The 23293-nt window shown below is 40.3% G+C and overlaps 2 protein-coding genes and 2 non-coding genes across 4 annotated transcripts; 3 read left to right on the plus strand and 1 right to left on the minus strand.

Moving 5' to 3' along the window:
• Positions 1-751: 751 nt before the first annotated feature.
• On the minus strand, positions 752-15685 carry st8sia5 (ST8 alpha-N-acetyl-neuraminide alpha-2,8-sialyltransferase 5). The gene is given in 10 exon segments (XM_029444756.1): positions 752-2774; positions 2882-2974; positions 3495-3607; positions 3700-3844; positions 4364-4450; positions 6213-6305; positions 9412-9498; positions 10633-10657; positions 10660-10739; positions 14804-15685. Coding segments are annotated over 10 exon segments (1332 nt in total). The 5' UTR covers positions 14950-15685; the 3' UTR covers positions 752-2311.
• A 2201-nt stretch (positions 15686-17886) lies between these two features.
• On the plus strand, positions 17887-21092 carry rpl37 (ribosomal protein L37). The gene is made up of 4 exons (XM_029444781.1): positions 17887-17963; positions 19016-19151; positions 19387-19471; positions 20881-21092. Exons 1-4 carry the CDS (start codon positions 17961-17963, stop codon positions 20948-20950), a joined length of 294 nt encoding a protein of 97 aa, XP_029300641.1. The 5' UTR covers positions 17887-17960; the 3' UTR covers positions 20951-21092.
• Positions 18864-18943, plus strand: LOC115017243 (small nucleolar RNA SNORD72). Its single transcript, XR_003833238.1, has one exon. It is a non-coding gene; the product is annotated as a small nucleolar RNA SNORD72 (small nucleolar RNA).
• On the plus strand, positions 20267-20345 carry LOC115017242 (small nucleolar RNA SNORD72). Its single transcript, XR_003833237.1, has one exon. It is a non-coding gene; the product is annotated as a small nucleolar RNA SNORD72 (small nucleolar RNA).
• Positions 21093-23293: the final 2201 nt, after the last annotated feature.

Consider the following 23293-nt stretch of genomic DNA (forward strand, 5'->3'; position numbering starts at 1 on the left):
GCATATTTTATAAGGTTTTTTTGTTGCATTTTTGCCTTTATTAGATGATGACAGCATATTGGCAGACTATGTGGGAGAGAGAGACGGGTATAAGATGCAACAAATGACACATTACTTGAGCTGCTGTTGAGTTCAATATGCTTGGTTGGGAATAACTGTTTGAAATCCATCTAAAATATAAAATCCTTCAATATTATGCCAGGTGTCTTCATAAAACTTCAGTTGCTTCACTGATGTTTCTAATTTTATCCGTCTAACTTGTAACTGGATTCTTTCACATTTCTTGTGTTTGTCGACAGGGTAGAAATTCAAGGCCTCAACAGTTGCAGCACAACTCAGATATGACCCGCCATATTCAGAGCCATCCTCTGCAGAGTCAGTCAGTGAGAGGACACCGACACCGGTCTCTGCTTAATAATGGAGGTGTTGACAGCTTTCCTTAAAGAGCTAATTGGACCAGACAAATCAGAGGTTAATTGGTCTGAATTGAGAGGGTTGAATTGGCATCTTCTGTCCTCCGTGGCCCCGACGAGCACAGCATAGGCACACACACAATAATGATTAGTCCATAAACATAAGTGAGAAAATCCAAAGAAGTTTATTTACAAACACAATACCAGTATAAAGAATGATCCAGTCTGTTAAGACTGTGTTATATATATATATATGTGTATATATATATATATATATATATATATATATATATATATATAACCTCCAATCAGTACACAGACCATTTCTTTTCCTTTTCCATGCTTGAGTTAGTTCTGTGCAACAACTTAGTGGTCAAGCCAAAGCATTTTTTGGTGTACATATTCACTGAACTCATATTTCTTGTGCATAAAAACACACAACAAGTCCGTATACATGATGAAAGAAACAACATAAATCTTATTAGCAATGATGTCAGCAGAGCATGGACAGAGGAGTGACGACAAAATATTATTTTACAGTCTCTTAAAACCTTCTGCCGTCTACAAGAGAAATAAAGAGTAAAAACCTACACGGCTTCCGAGTGCAAAGTGTTCACATTTCAAAAGAGGAAGATGAAACAATACGGAAGTCATGAAAGTGTTGTGGCACTTCACAAAAGGGCAGCAACCATCTTCACTCGTGCATCTTTAATAATCAACTATTATACAAGTCAACGAATGCATTCATCTTTCTGTGAAAAGGTTTGTGTACATATCTCCAAAAGCACTGTGAGCTCCACTGGAGGCTGAAGTGTAAACATATTTCAGTGATCATTGAAGCAGGCACACACAAAGCCAAGTATAGAGTAAAGTCATGCAGAGCATTACATGAATATGAATGGAGTTTACAGGGAGCAAGACTTCGCTAATTCCAATAGAGTATAAGCTGAGAACCGCACATGAATTTCAACACCTTAGAGAGTCCTAAATGTTCTTTTGATTCAAGAGAAAAACTAAGATTTTACTTTGATGTTAATGTATTTGTTGATAAGCAAAACACATGGGTGCATTGCATATCATAAAGAGGGGTTTTATATCTCATAAGGCAGCGTGGCTTAAGACATGAATGACAACGAGAGGCTGGGTCGCTAAACAGCACTTTGAGCTCCATGTTGCTTTACAAGGTTCTGCTCAGGTGGTGGCTTTTCAAAATTTGTATCTGGCTTTTGTCCAAAACCATGACGAGCCAAAATAAAGAAAAGAGGGGGGGGGGACACATCCTCGTCTCTTCTCATGTCGGCAGGTGTTTTTTTAATTTGGAGAAAGTAGGCCTCTGAAAACCGGCCATTTAAAGAGTGTTTAAAATATTCACCGAGTGAATCTGGTGAATAGGAAAAAGATTACAAAAGTAGACAATTGGATGTTACAATTTTATCTTTTTCTTTTCAAATGTTAGCTTAATATCAAGGTTCAGGTTTTGTTTTACACAAACACACAAAGCTGCAACACCCACAGAGTGTCCAGGGTAAAGGGAGGGGGGGGGGGGGCACAAAGACACCCACTGCGGCCCATTTCAGCGTAAATATCTGTGCAACGTTGAGTAGAAAACAACACCTCTGTACAGCGGAGCCACTAGAAAACTTCACGGAAACAACATCACTATGAAGACCACGTTTCACATTAAAAACAAGCGTCCTATGGTCAGAGAGTCGGGGGTGACCAGAGCGATAAGTAAACAACTTAATACACATCGAAAAGGGAAGAATGTGGACAATTTAAGCAAGCAACCTTCACTGTGTCGTGGACTAAGTGAGAGCAGAGCACGCTCTCTTTTCAAACAGGGAAGCCTGATGTCAAATATACAAACTGAAAAAGGTCAACATTAAAGGAGTGAGGGATCACGTGCACGGCCCTGTGTGTACGTTGAGGATCCCACGAGTATGCATGTGAATGAAGTTGAATATTTCATGGGGCATCGCGTGAAAGCCCGGCCGTGGCTTGACGTTGTCATAGTAATGGTGAGTGATGAAGATGCCAGAGGGGTTCATGGGAAAGGCCCAGAAACCGTAGAGGTGGACCTCCTCGCACATCTCTAAGGCGGCGGTGACGAGCATCAGGCCGCTGCTGACGCGTTTGGCTCGGATGCCCTGCACCGCCCAGAAACGCTGCACGTTTAGCAGGTACTGCGGGTGGAAGAAGAACACGCCTCTTTGGGAGTCAAAGTCATCCAGCATGTACTTGACTCTGAAGGAGACATCGGTGTTGCGGGTGTTGTAGAAGGCTGGAAGCACCACTGATGAGTTCTCGTAATTCTGGAGGACTTCGTAAAACGGTCGCCGCCATTTCTCCAGCTTCTGAAATCTGCAAGGGACGTGAAAAACATGAGGACAAAAGCCCAAAAGGAGGAGGACACAGAGACCGTGAGAGAGAGAGACGCCTGGTTTCTCTCTGACACATGTTTACAGTACCTCTCAGTAATAATGCTCGGGTTTATTGTCACCAGATCTGTCTTAGTGCCAACATCAGCTGAGTACTTCTCATTGATGGGTGGTATGTTGCATCTGCAAAAAAACAAGAAAGCACAAGTCTGATAAAGGAGTTTAAATGTACTTGAGTTGACTTGACATGAACGGTTAATCATAGAGTAGTTGTGTAATCAGGAGTTCTACAATAAATCAACTGTTTGCGAGACAACTTTAACTATGTTGAACATGATGCAGCAGCTCGATTGAGCTGTCGTAGAGCATTTAAAACCATTTTACAGCGCGGCTTAATAACTCACTCGCTAAAGTAAAGCTTATTAAAGAGTCTCTATCCAAAGCTGTCTACAACCAACCGGCGCCTTAAGCAGGTGGCGGCAGGGAATGACTTGCTCTTCATTTGTTTAATTTGTGCTCACAAACTAATCAAAACGTTGTAACACTTTAATGAAATGAAGGTCACACATTATATCTTGTGTGCACACAGGAGTAAATCTTGGCCTTGATGCATATTTCTGTATTTTGATGCGTTTGCATGTCTAAGATGAGGTTTTATGCAAAGACAACAATAACAAACAGTGAAGGATTATATGCTGAATACCTAAATACAAAATCTGCCGAGTCGATTTCCTTTCCACATTTGGAGTTCTTGATGATGCCGCCATTTCCAATCACAGCACATTTCTTGTACTGAGATTTGGAATACGGCATATCCTGGATGAAGCAGACAAAGACAAATCAAATACGTCTTATCAGCGGGCTCAGTAAGAGAAGTCAATGTGGAGGAACGTAGAGCAAACACTCACATCTGGGAACATCTTGAAGACTTCAGCGGTGATGGGAAGAATACCGCTGGTGTCCACCTCGTACCTCAGCTTTGTCCCTGCAGGAGTGTTCCTCTTGGTGGTGAACAGAAAGGAAGGAGCGTTACAGCAGCGGGACAGAGACATCCTTCAGGAGGACAGCAGAGAGAGGAGGGAGTTAGTTTGCTTTGAATTGTTTAATGTTATATAAAAGTGTTTTGAAGTAGTGACCCGTCCCTTTGCCAAAAACTGGTGCAGAAATGACTATAATATGTTGTGTACAGTGTACACTAAATAGTGATGTGTTTGGTGTGAATTAACTCCCTTTTTGACCTCTTATGAACAAACAGAAATATACAGACTTATACAGGATGTGACGGACGAGTCCTGCATAAAAGGTTTGGTCAACACCAATCACAGATAGAGAGAATATCAACATCCTCTGTCTCTGAGACTTCTGAGTTCATAAGCAATTCTTATAAAATAAGGAAGTTTAAAACTGATAAATCAATGTGTCTTTAGCTGTTCAGGACCTCAACGAGAACACGGGTTTAAAGCATTGAAAACACAGAGGATGAAAGAGAGAAATGTGCAAACTGAAGGGTTTCCTGTCGCCGTCAAGATATTTTGAGATCTCCACCTGCAGGTGTACGGTTGTAATGCTCACTTGAAGTTGCTGGTGTCGTCCTTGCTCTGCGCCCACCTACACACCTGCAGGTTTCTCCATCTCTCAAACAGCTCTGAGGTTTTCACCCTGGCAGGGAGGCAGAGAGACTTGTGGAATGAGGAAGGATACCCATGGCCATGTATTTTCCGATAAATGTTTCTACAAGAGTAGTAAATTGAAGAAACATCATAAAAAAAGACAAACAGAGGGGGGGGGGAGAAAATAGCAGTGGTTACTCTGTGACGGCTCTACTGACACCGCTGGATCCAGACTTGTTAACACAAAGACTTCATCCAGCATGTCTGTAAATAGCTGTCCTTGAGTTGACTTCCCCTCTGAGATCATTGGGAGATGTGATTTGCTCGGAGAGGCAGGGTGGCACCGTTAAATTGCACTTTCTGGCGGAGTGACAGCAGCTGCTCTCTGTCTCATGGCCCTTCATCAAGCGCCCAGAATGCATCTGACATTAAAGTTTGGCAGCCTGAGGGACACGCACAAAAGGTCACTGTACAATGTCCACAGTCATACCAGAGGAAATGCGCTGCTCAGATTGCAGCGAGCACAACTCATTGAATCTGGGAATGAATCTACTGCGTTGTGCGAGGAGTATTTATGGTGCTGTTAAACTGACGACGTGCAGCTGTATGATGCAATGCAAACGGATGTCACGTGATTTTTTAGTTTGTGTTCACTGCAGGGGAACTGTCTCTGTCACTTTGTGTGTTTCTGTCTTTATGTTTATTTAACAGAACAGAGGGATGCTACGATCAGTGTCATGGAAAATGTGTGCAAACACTTCAATATAATTAAATATAGTGAATAATGTCCTGTAATTACCGGACATTATCTTGAAAATACTTTACGTACTATTACATTTCAAAATAATTATACTGCACGTCATATATTTACACTTTACACACTCCTGTTGTCTCTTGTTGTGTATTTTTAGCACGTTAGCAGCGCGGTGTCAGCTGCTCCACCACTGAAATATCTCAACACTTGTTGGATCTATTGCCCGGAAATGTGGCACAGACATTCATGTTTCCCTCGGGAAGAATTTAAATTAACCATCAGATCAAATCTTTAATTTTCCTTGACTGAATATGCTACTTATCACATTCACATCAGCCTCGGCTTCATTGTGTGTTTTGTGCTAATTTGATGCTAATGTGCTAACATGCTAACCTAAAATGGTGAACATGGTAAACACAGCTGCTGAACATCGGCCTGTTCATGCCGTCATTGTTAGCATGTTAGCATTTAGCTTGTAACATGTAATCAGTAGAGCTGACTAATACGAGCATGTTAGCATGTTAGCATATAGCTTGTAACATGTAATCAGTAGAGCTGACTAATACGAGCATGTTAGCATGTTAGCATGTGATTTTGAACAAAATTAAATATTAAATTAAATACAGATGTTTATAATGAACATTTCCGCTAGTAAGAAATGTATTATTGATATCAAGAATGAACATTTTGACTAATGAGAAATGAATTGTAGATATATTTAATTATAATTGCTGCGTTATGGCATTAAAGGCTTGGAATTCTTACAAAACTCTATTCTTGAGATCTATAATTACTACGGCTTCTTATTAAATGTTAAAAAGGTTTCACAGCGCCAGATGTTTTTCATATGTTCTCTCTTATAGACGTTTTTATGAGTTCTCATAATGAACTCAATGTCAACACGCTGAAACGACACAGTCTCATTATTATTCAATATTTTAGGTTGTTTTTATGATTTAAGTAAGTGGTGCATTTTCTCCCCTCAGGTGTTTGGGGATCGCCTACAGGAAGAAAGATGTAATTCTTGTCCGCCGCAGGAGTCATGAGAAACACTCACATTGTCAAGACTTTGACGTCCATAATCTCCTGTCTGAGCTCCCTGCATGCAGTGGAGTTGTATTCATATGAGCCATCGTAGTTTTCCAGATACCTGGAGGGATAGACACAGTCATCCTCGGCCCAAACTTCTCCACACACAAGAGAAACAACAGAATTATCAAAATAAAAACAACTGTGGTGATAAAATGCAATATTCAAAACAAAGTGTTGAAAGGGCACAAAAAAGAAAAAAGAGCTTCACTACAAAATGTCTTTATGAAACTATCAGTGTGGCGTTGTGGGATGACAAATGACAGAAGTAATGCAACTGATTTAAGGCGTCACAAACAGGACAGTCACTTATACTTTACTGGACACTTGCACCAGATTACATCTTAGTCTAAAACCAATAACTGCAGAAAAATAATACCTCTCATATTTTTATTTATTTTATTAGTAATGAGGAGAACTTGCACGGTTTACCGCTCATATCCTGGGATTTAAATGTGTTTATGTTGCATATTAAGTTAGAGCAGAAGCAGAAAACAATCTGAAAGGGGGAAAGGTTGACAGCTTGTTAACATTAGTTCGAATGGAGCATTAGATATTAGCAGCGTGGAGTCTGGTGGATATGAGTATGAGAATACATCTATACCTGCAAACAACTAATACTGTAGTAAAAGATCTAATGAAAGTTGGACTATTTTGATTCATTATAAAAACACATGTTTCTGCAAACTGGTGAACACAACATGGAGACAATAACCAATAAGAGTTTTGGAATTTAATATGTTTAACTATAGATAAATAATCATAAAACAATCATTACATTCAAATGGCAACAAACTAAAATATCTTCCTCGTCAGTTTTCTGATTTTTATTGTGTTATTGAACTGTTCAATTCACAGGAAGGTGTCAGTAACATGTGACATTGATCTGCGCACTGATGCCTCATTTCTCGCAGCACAACATTGTATTTACAAGCAATAAGTCGGGTGGGGGGGGGGGGGGGTTAAGACGGAGGTTGAAAAGGGAGAACAAGGAAACCACCCGAATTATTATCATCAAGTTGGGCGGAGGAAAATTAGGATTTGTAACCAAAAAGCAACAAATCTAATTTTCCTAAATGCACTTTGAGAAGATGGAAGTGAATGTTGAGTTATCGTACGCTGAAGTCAGACTCTGTAACTTTGGAAAGAATAAAAACACATTCTTCCTCAAACAAATTAATAGTTTTATTGCTGGTTTAGCAATAAAACACACCTTTGCTCGTTACAATCAGCTTCACTCGCTGCGCTGTGACCGGCTAAAGTTAGCGGCTAAAGTAGTTAGCGGCTAAAGTTAGCGGCTAAAGTAGTTAGCGGCTAAAGTAGTTAGAGGCTAAAGTTAGCGGCTAAAGTAGTGAGCGGCTAAAGTAGTGAGCGGCTAAAGTAGTGAGCGGCTAAAGTAGTTAGCGACTAAAGTAGTTAGCGGCTAAAGTTAGCGGCTAAAGTTAGCGAATGTACGTAGATGTCGTAATGAGTTTTGCTGACTTTGACTCTTTTGCTCCTGTTACACATTTTAACACGTCACAAATTCAACATTGCATTATCTTCGTCGTCTCGCTTGTTGATCCGTTCACATTCAGAAACGTTGTTAATTAATTGATGCTTCAGAACAAAATGTGACTTATTTCATTTATTTATTTTTTGCATCATCAATGGATTAAAACCGCAGGAATGTAAAATGACCAGAGAACGGTTCGAGCAAAATACCAAATAGAAGATTTAGTTATTATTATGATGAAAATAATTGCTTAAAATTATAACTTTGCATTGAAAGCCTTGAAAATGGATTTGAATTATTTTAACTTGCGTGCAAATACAACATTGTTTCAATGTACTGATGTTTGCTGCGCAGGCGTGAGGCAACAGGAAATGTACTTTAGTCTTCTCTCTCCTAAATAAACTTTTATATAAACTAAATAAAGATATTGATGCAGCTAATTTTACTTTTCTATTCTCTTATTAAAACTAGTAATATCTACAGTAGTGTTAAAAGATCTGAACGTTCTCGATGTTGTAGTTTATTGTTGCACTTTGAAACTTGATGTTTGATATTATTTGTCTTATGTACGATGTTACTTGTTACTTGTTGATATTTGTGTTGTTGTCTTATGTTTTTTGCCTCTGTGGTCAATAAAGCTTTATTGAATTGAATATATTATGCTTGATGGGATTCAATGCCAAAATATGTATTTATAAGAACAATTGTTGTTTTGTGTCACATCAGATAAGATGGATAATATTGCAGAATATTACCTGTGGAAGTAAACGAGGTGCGAGTTAAAACATTAAATAATAATAATAATAATAATAATAATAATAATAATAATAATAATAAAAGAACACAACGAGCAATACAATGGAGGGATGCATTAAAAGAATAAGATGCATGGATGGAATCATACAAACATGGAAGAATGAAACTGGTTGTCTACATCCACCTGATGATGTATTTCTGAGGTTTACTTTAATATATCGGACACTTGGCTGTTCATGCTTGTTTTAGATAAGATGATGAAACCTTTGCAAGTGTTCTCTGTTCTAAAAGCAAGACAGTAATTCACTTGATGAGACGAATTTCATCTCGTGGTCGTTTTCGGGTTAATGCTGATTCAAATCCAGAATGAGAACTAACCAGCATTCCCCACAGACATCTACTGAGCAGTCTGTCAGTGCAATTTGGATTTGGAGGGTTTTTTAGGGGGTGGGGGGGGACAGAATCTGACACCTTTCTGTCTTTTTGTAACAAGGAGAGTAAAGTGCGGGTAAATCCAGGTCGCAGAGAGAGACAATGCAGATGTGAGAAGGGGGAGAAAGGGGGAGCAGAGAGAAGTGTCCACACTATGTACATGGCATACACACAGAGCTGTGCAGAACACATGAGACACAGAGGAGGACAAGGCATTCGGAGATGGGTGCTGGATGGGACACAGACGTACGGGGAGAAGCCAGTACATCAACAGGAGACCGTGGTTCAACCAGCTTCTGAAGGGGGGGGGGGGGATGGGGAGCTGGGGTCGAGGTGGACGGGATCAGACAACATGCAAGAGCAAATCTGAAGTGCAACCACCACTGAAAAAATATGAGAGTTTATACCTTTCAGAGTAATGAAAAAGAAAGAGGCATTCTTGGGTTTCTGTGAAAATACTAAAAATGCCTTCAAACTGTCCTACCTTTTTTTTTTCTTCTTAATATCGGCTAGGCAGGGTGTGACTATTACGGAGATCTGTGAATCTGGCTGAAAATTCTGACGGAAACATCTGTCAACATGCAGACAGGTTAAGTTAGAGTTAAAAATGTGTTGTCGTCCACCCCTGCTAACTTCCTAAACCTGCAGATGTTCAAAACAAGTAGAGCAAAAAAAGTGTACATGTGCTGCAGCTTGTATTACGTATCTGAGTAGTCCAGTCCAGGCATGCAGGGCTGGGACAGTACAACCATGTCATTGAACTTAAGTTTTACTCTCTGTCTCTCCCTCTCTCTCTCACTCTCTCTCACTCTCTCTCTCTCTCTCTCTCGTTATTTAACCTATACTATAATATTATCTCTATATATATATATTATTCTTCTATATCTTAGCTATATTATATATCTCTATCTATATTTATATCTCTTCGATCTAACTTCTTTTATCTATATATATATATTATTATATTATCGCTCGATATCTCTATCTATCTCTCTTAATATAATATTCTTGAGCGTATATCTCGATCTAAATATATCTATCTATCATATATATCTAGATATCTCTCTTGTCTATCTATACTAGCTCTATTTACTATATATCTCTCTATCGTATCTCTCTATATTCTCTATATCTCGCTATTTTCTCTATCTCTATATCTCATCTCTCTCTTTGCTCTCTTTCTCTAATCTCTACCTTGTCATATCTCTCAGCGTCGCTATCTCGATCTCTTTCTATATATATATAATCTATATCGTAGGATCTATCTCTACAATCGCTCTCTCTATCACTCGCCTCTCTCTCTCCTATCTCTCTATCGCTCTCTATCTCTCTCTCTCTTTCGCTCTCTCTCTCTCTCTCTTGCTCTCTCTCTCTTTCTCTCTCTTTCGCTCTCTCTCTCTCTCTCTCTCTCGCTATCCTCTCTATCTCTCGCTCTCTCTCTCTCTCTCTCTCTCTCTCTCTCTCACTCTCTCTCTCTCTCTCTCGCTCTCTCTCTCGCTCTCTTTCTCTAATCTCTCTCTGTCTCTGTCTCTCTCTCTCTCGCTCTCTTTCTCTAATCTCTCTCTCTCTCTCTCGCTCTCTCTCACTCGCTCTCTCTCTCTCTCTCTCTCTCTCTCGCTCTCTCTCTCTCGCTCTCTCTCTCTCTCTCTCGCTCTCTCTCTCCCTCACACTCTCTTTTCAGGTGTTGTGCACACTGGAAAAGTACCTTTTCCTTCCATTTCTGGCAGGCTCAGAGATCCATCATCCGAGAAATTAACGGGACCGGTCCAATTTCCTGTCTCGTCCCCTTTGAGTCGGCTAAACTGTTGCGCACTAGTAAGAAAATAAGTAAGTTTATTTGCTCTGCAAAAGTCAAAAACACATACAACCAAGCCCAAATGTGCACATTCACACACACACACACATATACATTAAGGGGTCAAAGTATGAGAAACATGGTTAAAATGAAGTTTCTGTTCATGACGTCATGGTTTGAAGGGTTCGCTTATGCTTCGCTGGGCTGATGTCACTATCCTGGCTGTGACTCAGGCTTTCACGCTCTGACACATCGGCCTGCAGGAGTGTTAGACTTTAAGTTAAATGTGCTGAAGTCACAGGGATTTACTGGAGGAGCAATATGTCAAAGTACTGCTGAGGAAGAGAACAGATTATTTTCAGCCGGATTTTACTTTTAAAGGTGAATCCTTCAGGGATCACCTTGAATTGAAGACTATTTGTAACTCAACCTTGTCTGTGTTTGATAATTAGATACATTAATCAAACTAAAAGTCAGGATATCTTTGCATCTGCTGCATCCATTTCCACTTTAACCATCACAGGGACTTTATCAGAGGAGGACATTTGGTGCAGGTGGTGCCTGGCCGTCACATCGTGAGGATGTTTAGTCTCAAACATATTTCATTGTGAATTAAAGTTAACAGCTGGATATTCATGTTTGTTAACAAATCCCATGAAAAGACCAAAACCAAGAATGCAAAACTCTCTAATATATATACTTATATTCTTTAAAGAAGCTTGGTATTCACTAACATATGCTTTGCTACTAGATTAATCGTTAAAGTCGTGCAAAAATGGTTAAAAATTCTGTTTTCAGCCTCTGAAATATGGAGATTTGCTGCTTTTCTCTGCTTTATATCATATTAAATTGTTAGTTACGTCCCTTGGGACTATTTTCCGCCACAGATTGTGTGCATTGGTTTAGTGTTTACAGCTACAGGACTGTGTTTAAACTAGAGGTCTTCAACAGGGGGTCCGCGACCCCTAGGGGTCCGCAGAGGTACTGCAGGGGGGGGGGTCGCAAAATCAATTTGTTATATTTTTTTAATATATATGTTTTTTTCCAACCAATTTTTTTCTCAAATTCAAATGTCTTTAAATATAATACACAATTGTATGGAATATATATAGTAGGGGGTCCCTGCTCCATCAGTTTGGGGGTCCTTGGCCTGAACATCATCGTCCTAATGAAGGAAAATGTCCCCGAGTGCAACAATGTGGCTCGTTTCTGTGTTGTCATTATTTGTTGGAGGTCTTAGGAACAGAGAAATAAAACCATATCATTAAACTTTTCAGGGGATCTGTTGACTATAAGTATCCTTCAAAAGTCTGACTAGACTATTCATAACTGTTGCCGACGGATTATTATGCAAACATTAATGTGTGACTCATTTCTGAGAGTGCTCTGTGGGTGTTGTGCTAAATTCAGCGGGGAGACTGAACCCAGAGAGGCTTTCTGTGATCTGCACATTCTCTTAAACACCTCGACAACACTCTGCACCCGGCCGCACGCACGCAAATCACAAAGAAGCCTTTGCCTCGGTTTAGGATGTAAAAGAGGACGAGCTGTTGTACAGAGAAGCTCATCAAACCGGCGTGATTCAGTCGCTTATTATAGCATTAATCTCAATCATCACCAGAACTTTATGCACATAAATGACATGATCAATATCACATGTACAAAACTGTAAAGCTGCAAATAAAACCCTCATCAATCTCATGTGTCTCCCTTTGACTCCCAGATCAATCCAGTGTCTTCAATTCCAACATTAAGAGTCCATTTATCTCCCATTGACTCAATTATGAGCCCAGTGCAGACGGTAATCTGAGCATTAGATCGGACAAACAACAAGCACAAAGTTGCTCTGCAGCGCTGATGGGCTCTGATTCTGCCCTTGAGCGTCATTAATGGGACTTGAAAGCAGGAAGGACTATTGGATTTTGTGCCCATTTGCTACGTCCAGAGATACTTCCTGTGAGGACTCAGGGCTCCTTAAGATGGGCACTTCATTGTGTTTATCAAAACAGGAAATGTGAGGCTGTTGTTTATGAAAACAGAGTGTTCTTGTTTCCTCTATGCATTACCTTTTAACAAGAAACTACTTCTGTAAATGATGTGCTGCATCTTCAAAAGGGTGAATTAGCAATTCCAGGTGCAGCAAAGTGTTGGAATCAATACATCCATTTACAGTCCTAAAAGAAACATGGAGAGATGCTCAGAATATATACCTCAAATACATAATGCATGAAGAAGAGCTCATAAGATGAGACTTTTTAGATAATCGTTTATTATTTATCCTCCTCTGTACTTCCCTTTCTAGCTGAGACTATTTTTAGATATCCCCCTCTTCCAGTCCAATAGAGTTGAAAGTGAAGACGTCTTCATCTACAGAAGTGTGTCGCTCATTGTCATCCTTTAATAACTTCCCTCCTCAATCTGCCATTTTACAATCCTACATTCACTTCATCGTAATGTGAGTGAAGACGGGCTGCGAGCTGATTCATGTGTCACCATAATGTGGAAACTCAAATACAACAATGTTCATGACTTGGTTTGACTCTAATGGCCGTCATCAGAGGAGAGCCCTTTGCACTCAGGGCATGTAAAGGGAGCTTCCCCCCAATCTGAGCAGCCGAATGTCTCCTCTGCAGCCGTTCTGCACGATGGTCATTTGCAAAGAGCTTTTTTCTGTGATGCCCTGAAACACGAGCGCATGATGAACATCCAGTGAGTTCTCTTTGCAGAGAAAGAGGCTGGGTGTGGTCGAGCTCATGATGGGGACGACTTTTGGTTGTTTACGCTAGAAGAGATGTCATAAGATGACGTCTTCTCCCTCTCTCTCTGCATCACACACACACACACACACACACACACACACACACACACACACACACAGTTATTTCCATCACTCCCTCTCAGTCTCACCGTCTCCTTCCTCTCTCTCCCCCACTTGCACTGGGGTGTGTGTGCAGACAGACTGTAGCAAAATGGCTGCTGCTGCATGAGCCCGCTGGTTTCTCTCACAGGCGGAAGAAAGGTGTGTGTGTGTGTGTGTGTGTGTGTGTGTGTGTGTGTGTGTGTGTGTGTGTGTGTCGGGTCTGAATTCATGCATCTCACCGCAGAGGTGGTGATGCCATGAATCCACATTGAGTATCAGACCAGCCCAGCAGGGTGGCAGGGGAGGGGTTAGCTGTGGTGGGGGTGCGGGGGGGGGGGGGCGGGGGGGGGGTTTCAGATTGCAGCATATATACGTTATCTTTAACATATATATCTGGAGGTGGGGGGAAAGTTTTCAGATTGTTCCTTTGCTTTGGAGTGAGATTTCTTAACCACCTAAAGATGAAACATCACGGCTCTCAGCATCTGCTCGTCTCACACTGTACTTTGTCTCTGAGTGAAAAGGAAATTGGATAAATTGGTGCTTAAATGGGCGCAGATGAGTGTGAAAGTGGAGTTCCAACCAGCTCAAGAGCCCATATGAGGGAGACAGATACTGATGCAGAGGTATTATAAAACCAGGCTCTGCAGTGGCACTGATTTATTTAACAGGGACCGATAAGAAATACACATCATCTTTATCATGTTGATATCTGTAATCATCAGCTGCATTATGATACCCTGATGCTTCTGTAAGATGTAGGCTACGACCAGTGAAGGAAGCTGAAACGTAAAATCAAATAAAGATCTTTGGAGGGGGGAAAATAAAGGGAAAACATTACCATACACAGCTGCAGGAGCACTGTGTATGCTATGAATGTGATGCTTCGTTTTCAGAAAATATCAAAAAAATAAATCCAATGGAAATTGTTTCGATACCACTGGGAACAAAAGATGGATGGTTAATTGCTATTGTTCCTTTCAGCCATGAGAGCTTGTTTTCCCCATGCATGTTCATCCAGACTACTCCCATTTATACTGAACAATATATCATGTTGTCATTCATTGTTTATTTTCCACCATTCAGTCCTTAAGTGAACAGAAAGCCTGACACAAAATGGCTATGAGCGCTTTTTAAGGCTGAATGTTCCCCTTACAGTGTAAACAGCAAGGCCTTACATTGCCTATTGTTAAAGACTGATCCCAGATCATACACACTTACCTCTTAACGTAGTTTTTCCCATAGAGAATCTGTTGCAATAGTGTGACAAGTCCAAATGCGCAAATAAATATAAAGCAAAGAGATCTATTGCCGAGTATATCTTTGCCCGACGATGGGTCGGCGTATCCCATTCTTCGGCGCAGCATCCGGGGCTGACGGTGACACCCGGTTAGGTGTCTCTCTCCGCTGCATTCAGGACCGGGAGGAGCGCAGGGGTCGTGTACCCGCCGGACAGCACATCGTCCATCACCTTTCTAGGTTATTGTACAGCTACGGTACCGCAGCATCATTGCTGTCGGATGATACGCATCGCAGTGTATCGCCAGTTGTTACCTCAATTGCAAATCGCGCCGTCTAATTCTGCCAGAATAATTCTTATATCTTTATATGTTTTTGCACGGACGGGTGTTAAAAACATGAACCGTCCTGCAGGGAATTGTTGATTTGTGTCGGGTATCGTGTGCTACTCGTCTCGACGAGGTGCAGTCGCTCGGTCGGATGCAAGCAATGCAGATTATGGCGAAAAATAACGCGCTCGGAAGGTTATTTCTCTACAATGAATCCCAAAATGTAGACATCAGACAAAGCAAAAGCGTTGATGCCAAGCGCGATTTTTTTTTTTTTTTTGTATCTTTACTTTACTGATGCGATCTGCAACTGAAAGAAAACACATCCTCCATGCCTCATCTCAAATCTGGGCAAAGCTGCGTGACTGAAATGTGAAAGGAGGAGGATGCGCCTTTTCTCAGCCAGCCGGGGGCGCGCCGCGATCATTCAGACGCTCCTCACTCAGCTAAAACCCAAGGTCATGGTCTCCTCTACGAGCATGCACCTGAGCTCTGAAAATACATTCACCTGAATCACCTGACCTCCTTATTCTGATCTAAATGCACCAGCCACGAGATTGCATCATCTAAAATTGCATGCAAAGCCACTGCGCATGTTTCTCCCCTGTAGCTGGTTCTATGCCTTAGCTTTTTCCTTCTTTATGCTTTTGGATTATTGCAGCTCAAAATCTGCACGTTAATCTTCTGACTAATTGCTATAGTTGAACTCCAGTGTCTGATTTAGTGCCTGCGGTCCAGTTAAAAACCTTGACAGCAACACTGTGGAAAGCTAAACCCCATAAACCTCACAGCTGCGTCTCCTCAGAGCCAAACTCCTGACAGAAGTCTGGAAACTGTATTAGTGCCATTGATTTCTGCCAGTGTCCACTTTGACAGCTGCTGTCCATGTGCTGCTTCAGCATTAACATCTTTACAAGCTGCAGAGGTGCAGTGAGGGACAAGACATACCTGACGAACCTTCATGTGACCATGATGGTGTCAGACTATTAGAAATGTGCATATATTTTAACATTTAACTTTATTGTCCCAAATAGGGAAATTCGGGCGGTCAAGGTGCAGTACACAAAAACAGATATAAATACAAATATGCAATATGCAGTCCTCCACTTCCACTCCCCCAACATACACTCACACACACACACACACACACACACACACACACACACACACACACACACTGAGCACCCCTAGCACACACTAATAAAGAGATCCTATAACATCATATTTGGCTATTAATATATATTGTACCATACAAGTATCCACAAAGCCCTGAAAACCTATGAATCCTGTGTTTTTGTCCTTTAACTGGAAGGATATCATGTCAGTGAGTCTGTGAAGTCACTTTGATTGACACATCTTGCACAAGGTACACATTGTAGTGGTGTGACTTTAAGTAATCTGCATAATTAAACCAATAAACCATGAATTTGAATTCCTATAAATACATTTTTGTAAGTTTTAGCCATCAAATACATGTTCTACCACTTAGCCTATCTGGGTCAAAAGAAGAAAGCAACGAAGCCCAGACACAATTGTGTGAAGCCAATGCCCTCAGGAGGCACTCTCAGGCCAGATTGCAGACAGTATGTCGTCCCTCCAGCATGTTCTGGCTCTGCCCTCGAGCTCCTCCTAGTTGGACATGCACAGAATACCTCCGGAAGGAAGCACGCAGGAGACTTTAACCACTCGTCCGGACACAAAGAAGTGTGAGCCCAGACACCCTGCAAAGGTAAAGCTCACTCCTGCCTTGTCTGCACAATCTTTATGTCACTAGCTTGTTATACGGAGTTTGGTTTAACCTGCTCCGCACTGGGGAAAGGAATTAACTTGGAGCCTGCTGACCCCTGCTGCCTCCCCCTCTCTGTGCACCATTCAGTTATACTCCAACATCCCATAATGTAACACTGCTGCTGTCTCTGTCCCCATCACCCACCACTTACAAATGACACACTATCCTGTGCAATTATATGTGTAGATTTGTACAATACAATACACACTATGTGGGTTTTACAAAATTATCCACCATATCTGTATAAGTGAAAGGTCTGTCGTTTTACTTTTATTTTTTATCTTGTTTAATTTTTATTTATCACTCAATATCCTTTTTTATTTCCTTTTTTACTCTTGAGCTGCTGTAAGAAGTGCATGTCCCCAGTGTGGGGCCTATCTTATCTTATCTTATGTTATCTCATGATGACAACTGAGCCAAAAGCCCCAGAAAAAGATTATTTTGTCGAACTCAATTATATTTTGCCGGAGCCCCAGAAACCACAATCTGACCTCCAGCTTGTTATGTGTCAATTAGTTTGTTGTAATTTGGTTAAACACATGTTTTCAGATATGCACCAATATGAATAAAAAATAATAACAGTACTAAAACTATTTGAAATCAAGATTAAAACTCCAATCCACCTTTCAATCGTGCCCCATTTTACACTCATTACACTAAAATAAAACAATAACAAGTAAGAACATACATTTAATTAATTCTAAATAATGAAAATAAACAATATGATAAATAAATATAACATGGTCTTCAATTTAAACTGAATGTGGGCCTATACAATGGTAAAATAAATGTGTTAAATTCTGGTTCATCATTGCAAAACATTATTTTTTTCATTATCTTATAATGTGGAGAAATATAGATTAGTTTATATATGTTGGATATGCGTTTATATTTTGTAAAATGTCGACGTATTTTTTAATGGGGGGTCACATTTCTGTGTTACACAGGAAGTAGCGCGGATGTGATTTCATGCGGCACAAGCCCCCCTTCCGGTCTCTTTTCCCTTAGCCACCGGACGAAAATGGTAAGTAGCAACGCTGGCAGACACAAATCTCTAAACATCTGTGTAATGTGCCGTTTATCTGACACGGGCTGTTGCTGTTTCGGTGTTGGATAAACACCTTTACCGTTCGGGTAAAGTATTTTTGAGATGAAACTTAATTTTAATAAAATTAACGTTGTTCCTGTTGTATGCGTCCAGCGTTTAGATGCTACTCGTAGCATTGAGGACCAGGCTGCAGAATGGGCCTAAGTTATCGCAGTTAAACACCAGATAACGTTAAGATTACTCTTAATATTGCCTGTTATGCCCGGCAGGTTAACACTGTTGAATTAGTTTTATTATTTGTCTTGTAAAGGTAGCAGTCTTAATAGCTTTTCTATAGTGGTTAGCATAACTAGCTCTGAGTGAGTGTACACACTGTCGGCATGTAACCTTTTTTGCAGACGAAGATTTGGGCAAGATAAAGTATGTTTAGTGCTTTATACTAATTTACACACACTGGCTACTTCATTAAGCACCTGAACAATCTAATGCATCAGCTCTGCCATAGTTTCTGCTTTGACTAAGTTTAATTTTCTGTTGACATTTTCAGAAATGTGTAAATTAACTGGTTATTATTGAGGTTGTAGTTTGCAGAGGTGTTGTACTGGAATACTTTATGTCGAGGTGATCCTATGTTTGTTTTCCATATTTATGTACATGACCTGAGCAGAATATTACCCTCAATATAAAGCCACCACTTACTGACTGAATTAACACTTATGAAAACATTAGACATCTTAAAGTTTACTTTATGGCAGAACAGTTGTATTGGCTTGTACTAGACTACAGGTGTGCCAGATAAAATGGCCACTGAGTTTTTGAGTAATGATCAATATTTCATCCCTTAAATCCAACATCAAGTGGTGATTGCTGCGTTGAGTCTTGTCAATGATGTTTCCAAACACAAATGTCTGAACATATGATTTCCTGTGATTCATTATTCTGTTCTGAGACAAGACCATTCAGAGCTTTCATCTTGAATGAAGTCTTTGGGAATTGTTTCTGATTACTTTAATATTTTCACCTCTCAGACGAAGGGAACTTCATCTTTCGGTAAGCGCCGGAACAAGACGCACACCTTGTGCCGTCGTTGCGGGTCCAAGGCCTACCATCTGCAGAAATCCTCCTGCGGCAAGTGTGGCTACCCCGAGAAGCGCAAGAGAAAGTGTAAGTCTCCTAATGACATGTTTGATGCTAAAACTATTAACCGGCCACCTCTAATCATTATTGATTGAGCTGCATAGCTGTGTGTTTTAACAGTCCAGTGACTTCGTTATTACATTGTGCCTTAACAACAATATTTGGTTTGTTTGGCAGAGCACACTCAAAGTTGCATCATCACACATTGTATAATTACAAGCTCCTTCGATGCATACTGACTTTTTGTTTTGTTTTTTTGCAGACAACTGGAGCGCTAAGGCCAAGAGGAGGAACACCACCGGTACCGGCCGTCTGAGACACCTGAAGGTCGTCTACCGCAGATTCAGGTACTACATCAGATGGGATGCACACGGCACAGAACTTCATTTCAGGCGTTTTTATTGTGACGCATTTTCAAAGATGAGAAAACATGGAATATGCCATGTTTTGTCACGTATAAAAAACATGTCACAAGGTTTAGAAAGAATACTCTTCATAAATAATAATGGAAAACAACCGTACTGTTGTATAACATCACCGTCAAAATATTCTGCCTACATATCAGAACTCTCCAGATGTTGCTCGTCATGCGTTACTGCAATGAAACGAAGAAATATTACTTTGACGGTTGAACTGAAAGTACCAAACAGCTTTTTACTGGGAGAAACTAAACCTGTCAACACCAAGTGAGCTTCAGTGAGTTTCTTTTGCAACGGGGAACTGAACAAACCGTCGACTACGAGGCCTTCAGGGTGTTACTCACAAGGTTCATCACAATGTGTTTACCGATTCTTTGGACAACAAACGTTTTCTGACGACTGTCACGATTTTGATTCAGGGGCCTGTGATCATCTTTACACTTTTATATCAACTCACTAAAAGCCACTAAATAAGATTTGGCCATTTCTTACTGGGATCTTTACATATAAAAGAATCTATTTTAAAAAAGAATAAAAGACCACCTGTTCATTGAGTTTCAAAATAAAGGCAAATCCCAAAGACCGGTTCACGCTTTGTATCGATGTTGTTGGATAAATGAATCGATCCACATCCTTTTCACATTACACATCAGGCAAACTATAAAATATCACACGTCGAGTTTGTGCTCGTCCGAATATACATTTTATAAAATGTAATGATGCTGCTTACCGATGATGTTGAAAAATAAATGTCTGAACAATTGACTTCAGTATGATATCAGTAATTTCTCTGAGGTAAGCGGCGTTAGTGAGGCGACATCCTGCGAGCCCGGAGTAAAATAAAAACATTCAGAGTTCCGTGTTAATAATCATTAATCCCACATTTCATTTAGCTGAGCCGGCGCCCGTTACACCTGCGCTCAAAACGACCCATTTACTGACTGCAGGGGTCAAATCTCAGTAAACTTTTAGCTTTTTGGTTTAATATCAAAGCGTTGGTTGCGTACCATCGGCATGCTTAACGTCTGTGTCATTTGTGCCACAGACTTTCTGTTTATCCTTCTGTTTTTAAACAAGTCGAGGAGAATTAAATATTTATAGGCATTAATCATCTGCTCGGCAGCTGTGGATGTTCAGCTGGTTACTTTGCTAGTTAGCTGAGGAGCCTGAAACTCCTGCAGAAGATTCAAACTGAAGCTTTTAACTCAATTTAAAGTAAGATGTGAATTCTGTCAGGAAGATCAAATAGAGGCGTTCACCTCAAAGTCTCACTCAACGTTAAATGATTTTTTTTTTCTGCATCATCCTCAATTGTTTCTTTTTTTCGTATTTTCTAGGAATGGTTTCAGGGAAGGCACCACCCCCAAACCCAGACGTGCTGCAGTGGCCGCCTCCAGCTCATCCTAAAAGACACATTTTTGTTTAAATAAATGTGTTAAACAGTTTCGTTTTTTCTCGATCTTTAAGCCTTTCTGTTTGACCAGTGAAAGCAAAAAGGCGTGTCATGATTGATGTTTAAATAAACGCAGGTGTTGAGACTTAATTCCAACTTGGTTCATGTGTGCAAATCTCTAGTACGATAACCGTTTGTCAAAACTAAACAAACTTGAAATAAATTGTTTTGAGAAACGAACTATTGTTTTGATGTTGGAGGTTTGTAGTGAGTTAAAAATACAAACGGACACATGCTACACGTGGAATGAACAAATCTGCACCCAGGATGTGAAACACTATTGTTGCTGTCACCCACCTTATTAAAAATAATAATTCTAATTCAATTGACAGAAAGCTGCTTAGACACAACATGATATAATGAGGGGGGGGTCATTTTATTTGTTACTAATTTAAGACTCAAACATTTAATTACAAACTGTTAAGGCTACATTTCTTAATGCAAACTAATCGAATAAGTAATTTCCCTAAAAGGAAAACAAACATTAACTTATCAAATACTTCCTGTCTTGCAGAAAGTGTAAGAATTATTTATAAATATGTTTGTTTTTATAATCTGATCTTTGAGTTTGACAAAACAAATTCTAAAAACAGTTTTAGTCCCTGAGCTGAACATCTGGTGATCTGCAGGAGAGATTTAGATCTGTTGTGGCTCTTTAGACGGAACATAAGGGCACCGAGGACACGGTCCCTCTGCTGCAGAATGAGGGGGCTGCTCTGAATCAGGGTCCCTCTGCTGCAGAATGAGGGGGCTGCTCTGAATCAGGGTCCCTCTGCTGCAGAATGAGGGGGCTGCTCTGAATCAGGGTCCCTCTGCTGCAGAATGAGGGGGCTGCTCTGAATCAGGGTCCCTCTGCTGCAGAATGAGGGGGCTGCTCTGAATCAGGGTCCCACGCTGCACATGGGCTGTGTTCAAGCTGCACAGAACATCCATTAGCTGCTTCCTCCTCAGTAAAAGTGCAGCTGGAAGATAAACTGCAGCTTCCAAACAACAAAACAAGTCTAAATATTTAGCAGCAGCCAAACAATACTGAGCTGGAGGGGGGCCAGTTTACAAGAGAGTCAAACAGTTCCACGGTGAAGAACACCAGCAGGCAAAGGTGCTGCAAATGTTTGCGTCTGGGAATTTAAAGGAAGAACTGCATATTGACAAAAGAGGAGCCTCAAGATGCACGTTGGCGAGGAAGATTAGCAGGATAGTAACCCTAAACGTGCATCAAAGAACGGCGTGACTCTTGAATGAAGGAAGCCTTTGTCACTGCACTGAAAGAGTTTATGACCTGGAGGTGTTTCAGAGCTCTGACGGCGTCTAAACTGTCGCCAAGTTTAATTTGTTATTGGATCTGCAAACATACCTGTTGGTGCTGCTGCAGCGTTTAATCCTCTGCTGTTGCAAGTTTCACTGCAGCGTATCTGGTAGTTTCTTTGTCTCCACGTCTACGTTAATGCATATTTTAGAGTAATATGAACTCATGAACATTACAGACACGCTGTGCAGCTTGTTCAATGTGCATTTTAAAGTATTGTGAAGTTGTATCGACGCAACATTTAGATTACGTTTTATCATCAGAAGCTGGTTTATTGCCAAGAAGGTTTTAAAAATAGTCAAAAAACATTTATAGAGTAGAAGTAAAATACAAAACAAATCAGAAAAATGTATAGAATAGAAGAAAAATATGAAAAGATATATAAATTAAAATATGGAAAGAAATTACTATAAAAAATGTACAATATATCTGAAAGCCATGAGGCTCATGTTGGTCACGAACATATCTGTGATAAACACGTGAAGGGGGTACTTCATAGACGAGTTCTTCGTGTAAACACAGTAAAAGTCTCGGACATGTGTGGACCCCCCCCCCCCCCCCCCCCCACGTCTCCTACACAGACAGACTCTGAGGTTGTTCAGCTGCTTTGTTGTGTCTCCTCCTTACGCTCCTCTCTGGGACTTAGTCATTTAATGTTTCTTTATAGTCGCTTTATGTTTCTTTATAGTCGTTTAATGTTTCTTTATAGTCATTTAATGTTTCTTTATAGTCATTTAATGTTTCTTTATAGTCGCTTTATGTTTCTTTATAGTCATGTCATTTAATGTTTCTTTATAGTCATTTAATGTTTCTTTATAGTCGCTTTATGTTTCTTTATAGTCATGTCATTTAATGTTTCTTTATAGTCATTTAATGTTTCTTTATAGTCATTTAATGTTTCTTTATAGTCGTTTAATGTTTCTTTATAGTCATTTAATGTTTCTTTATAGTCGTTTAATGTTTCTTTATAGTCATTTAATGTTTCTTTATA

The sequence above is a fragment of the Cottoperca gobio genome, chromosome 12 (genome assembly GCF_900634415.1).
Source record: "Cottoperca gobio chromosome 12, fCotGob3.1, whole genome shotgun sequence".
NCBI lineage: Eukaryota > Metazoa > Chordata > Actinopteri > Perciformes > Bovichtidae > Cottoperca > Cottoperca gobio.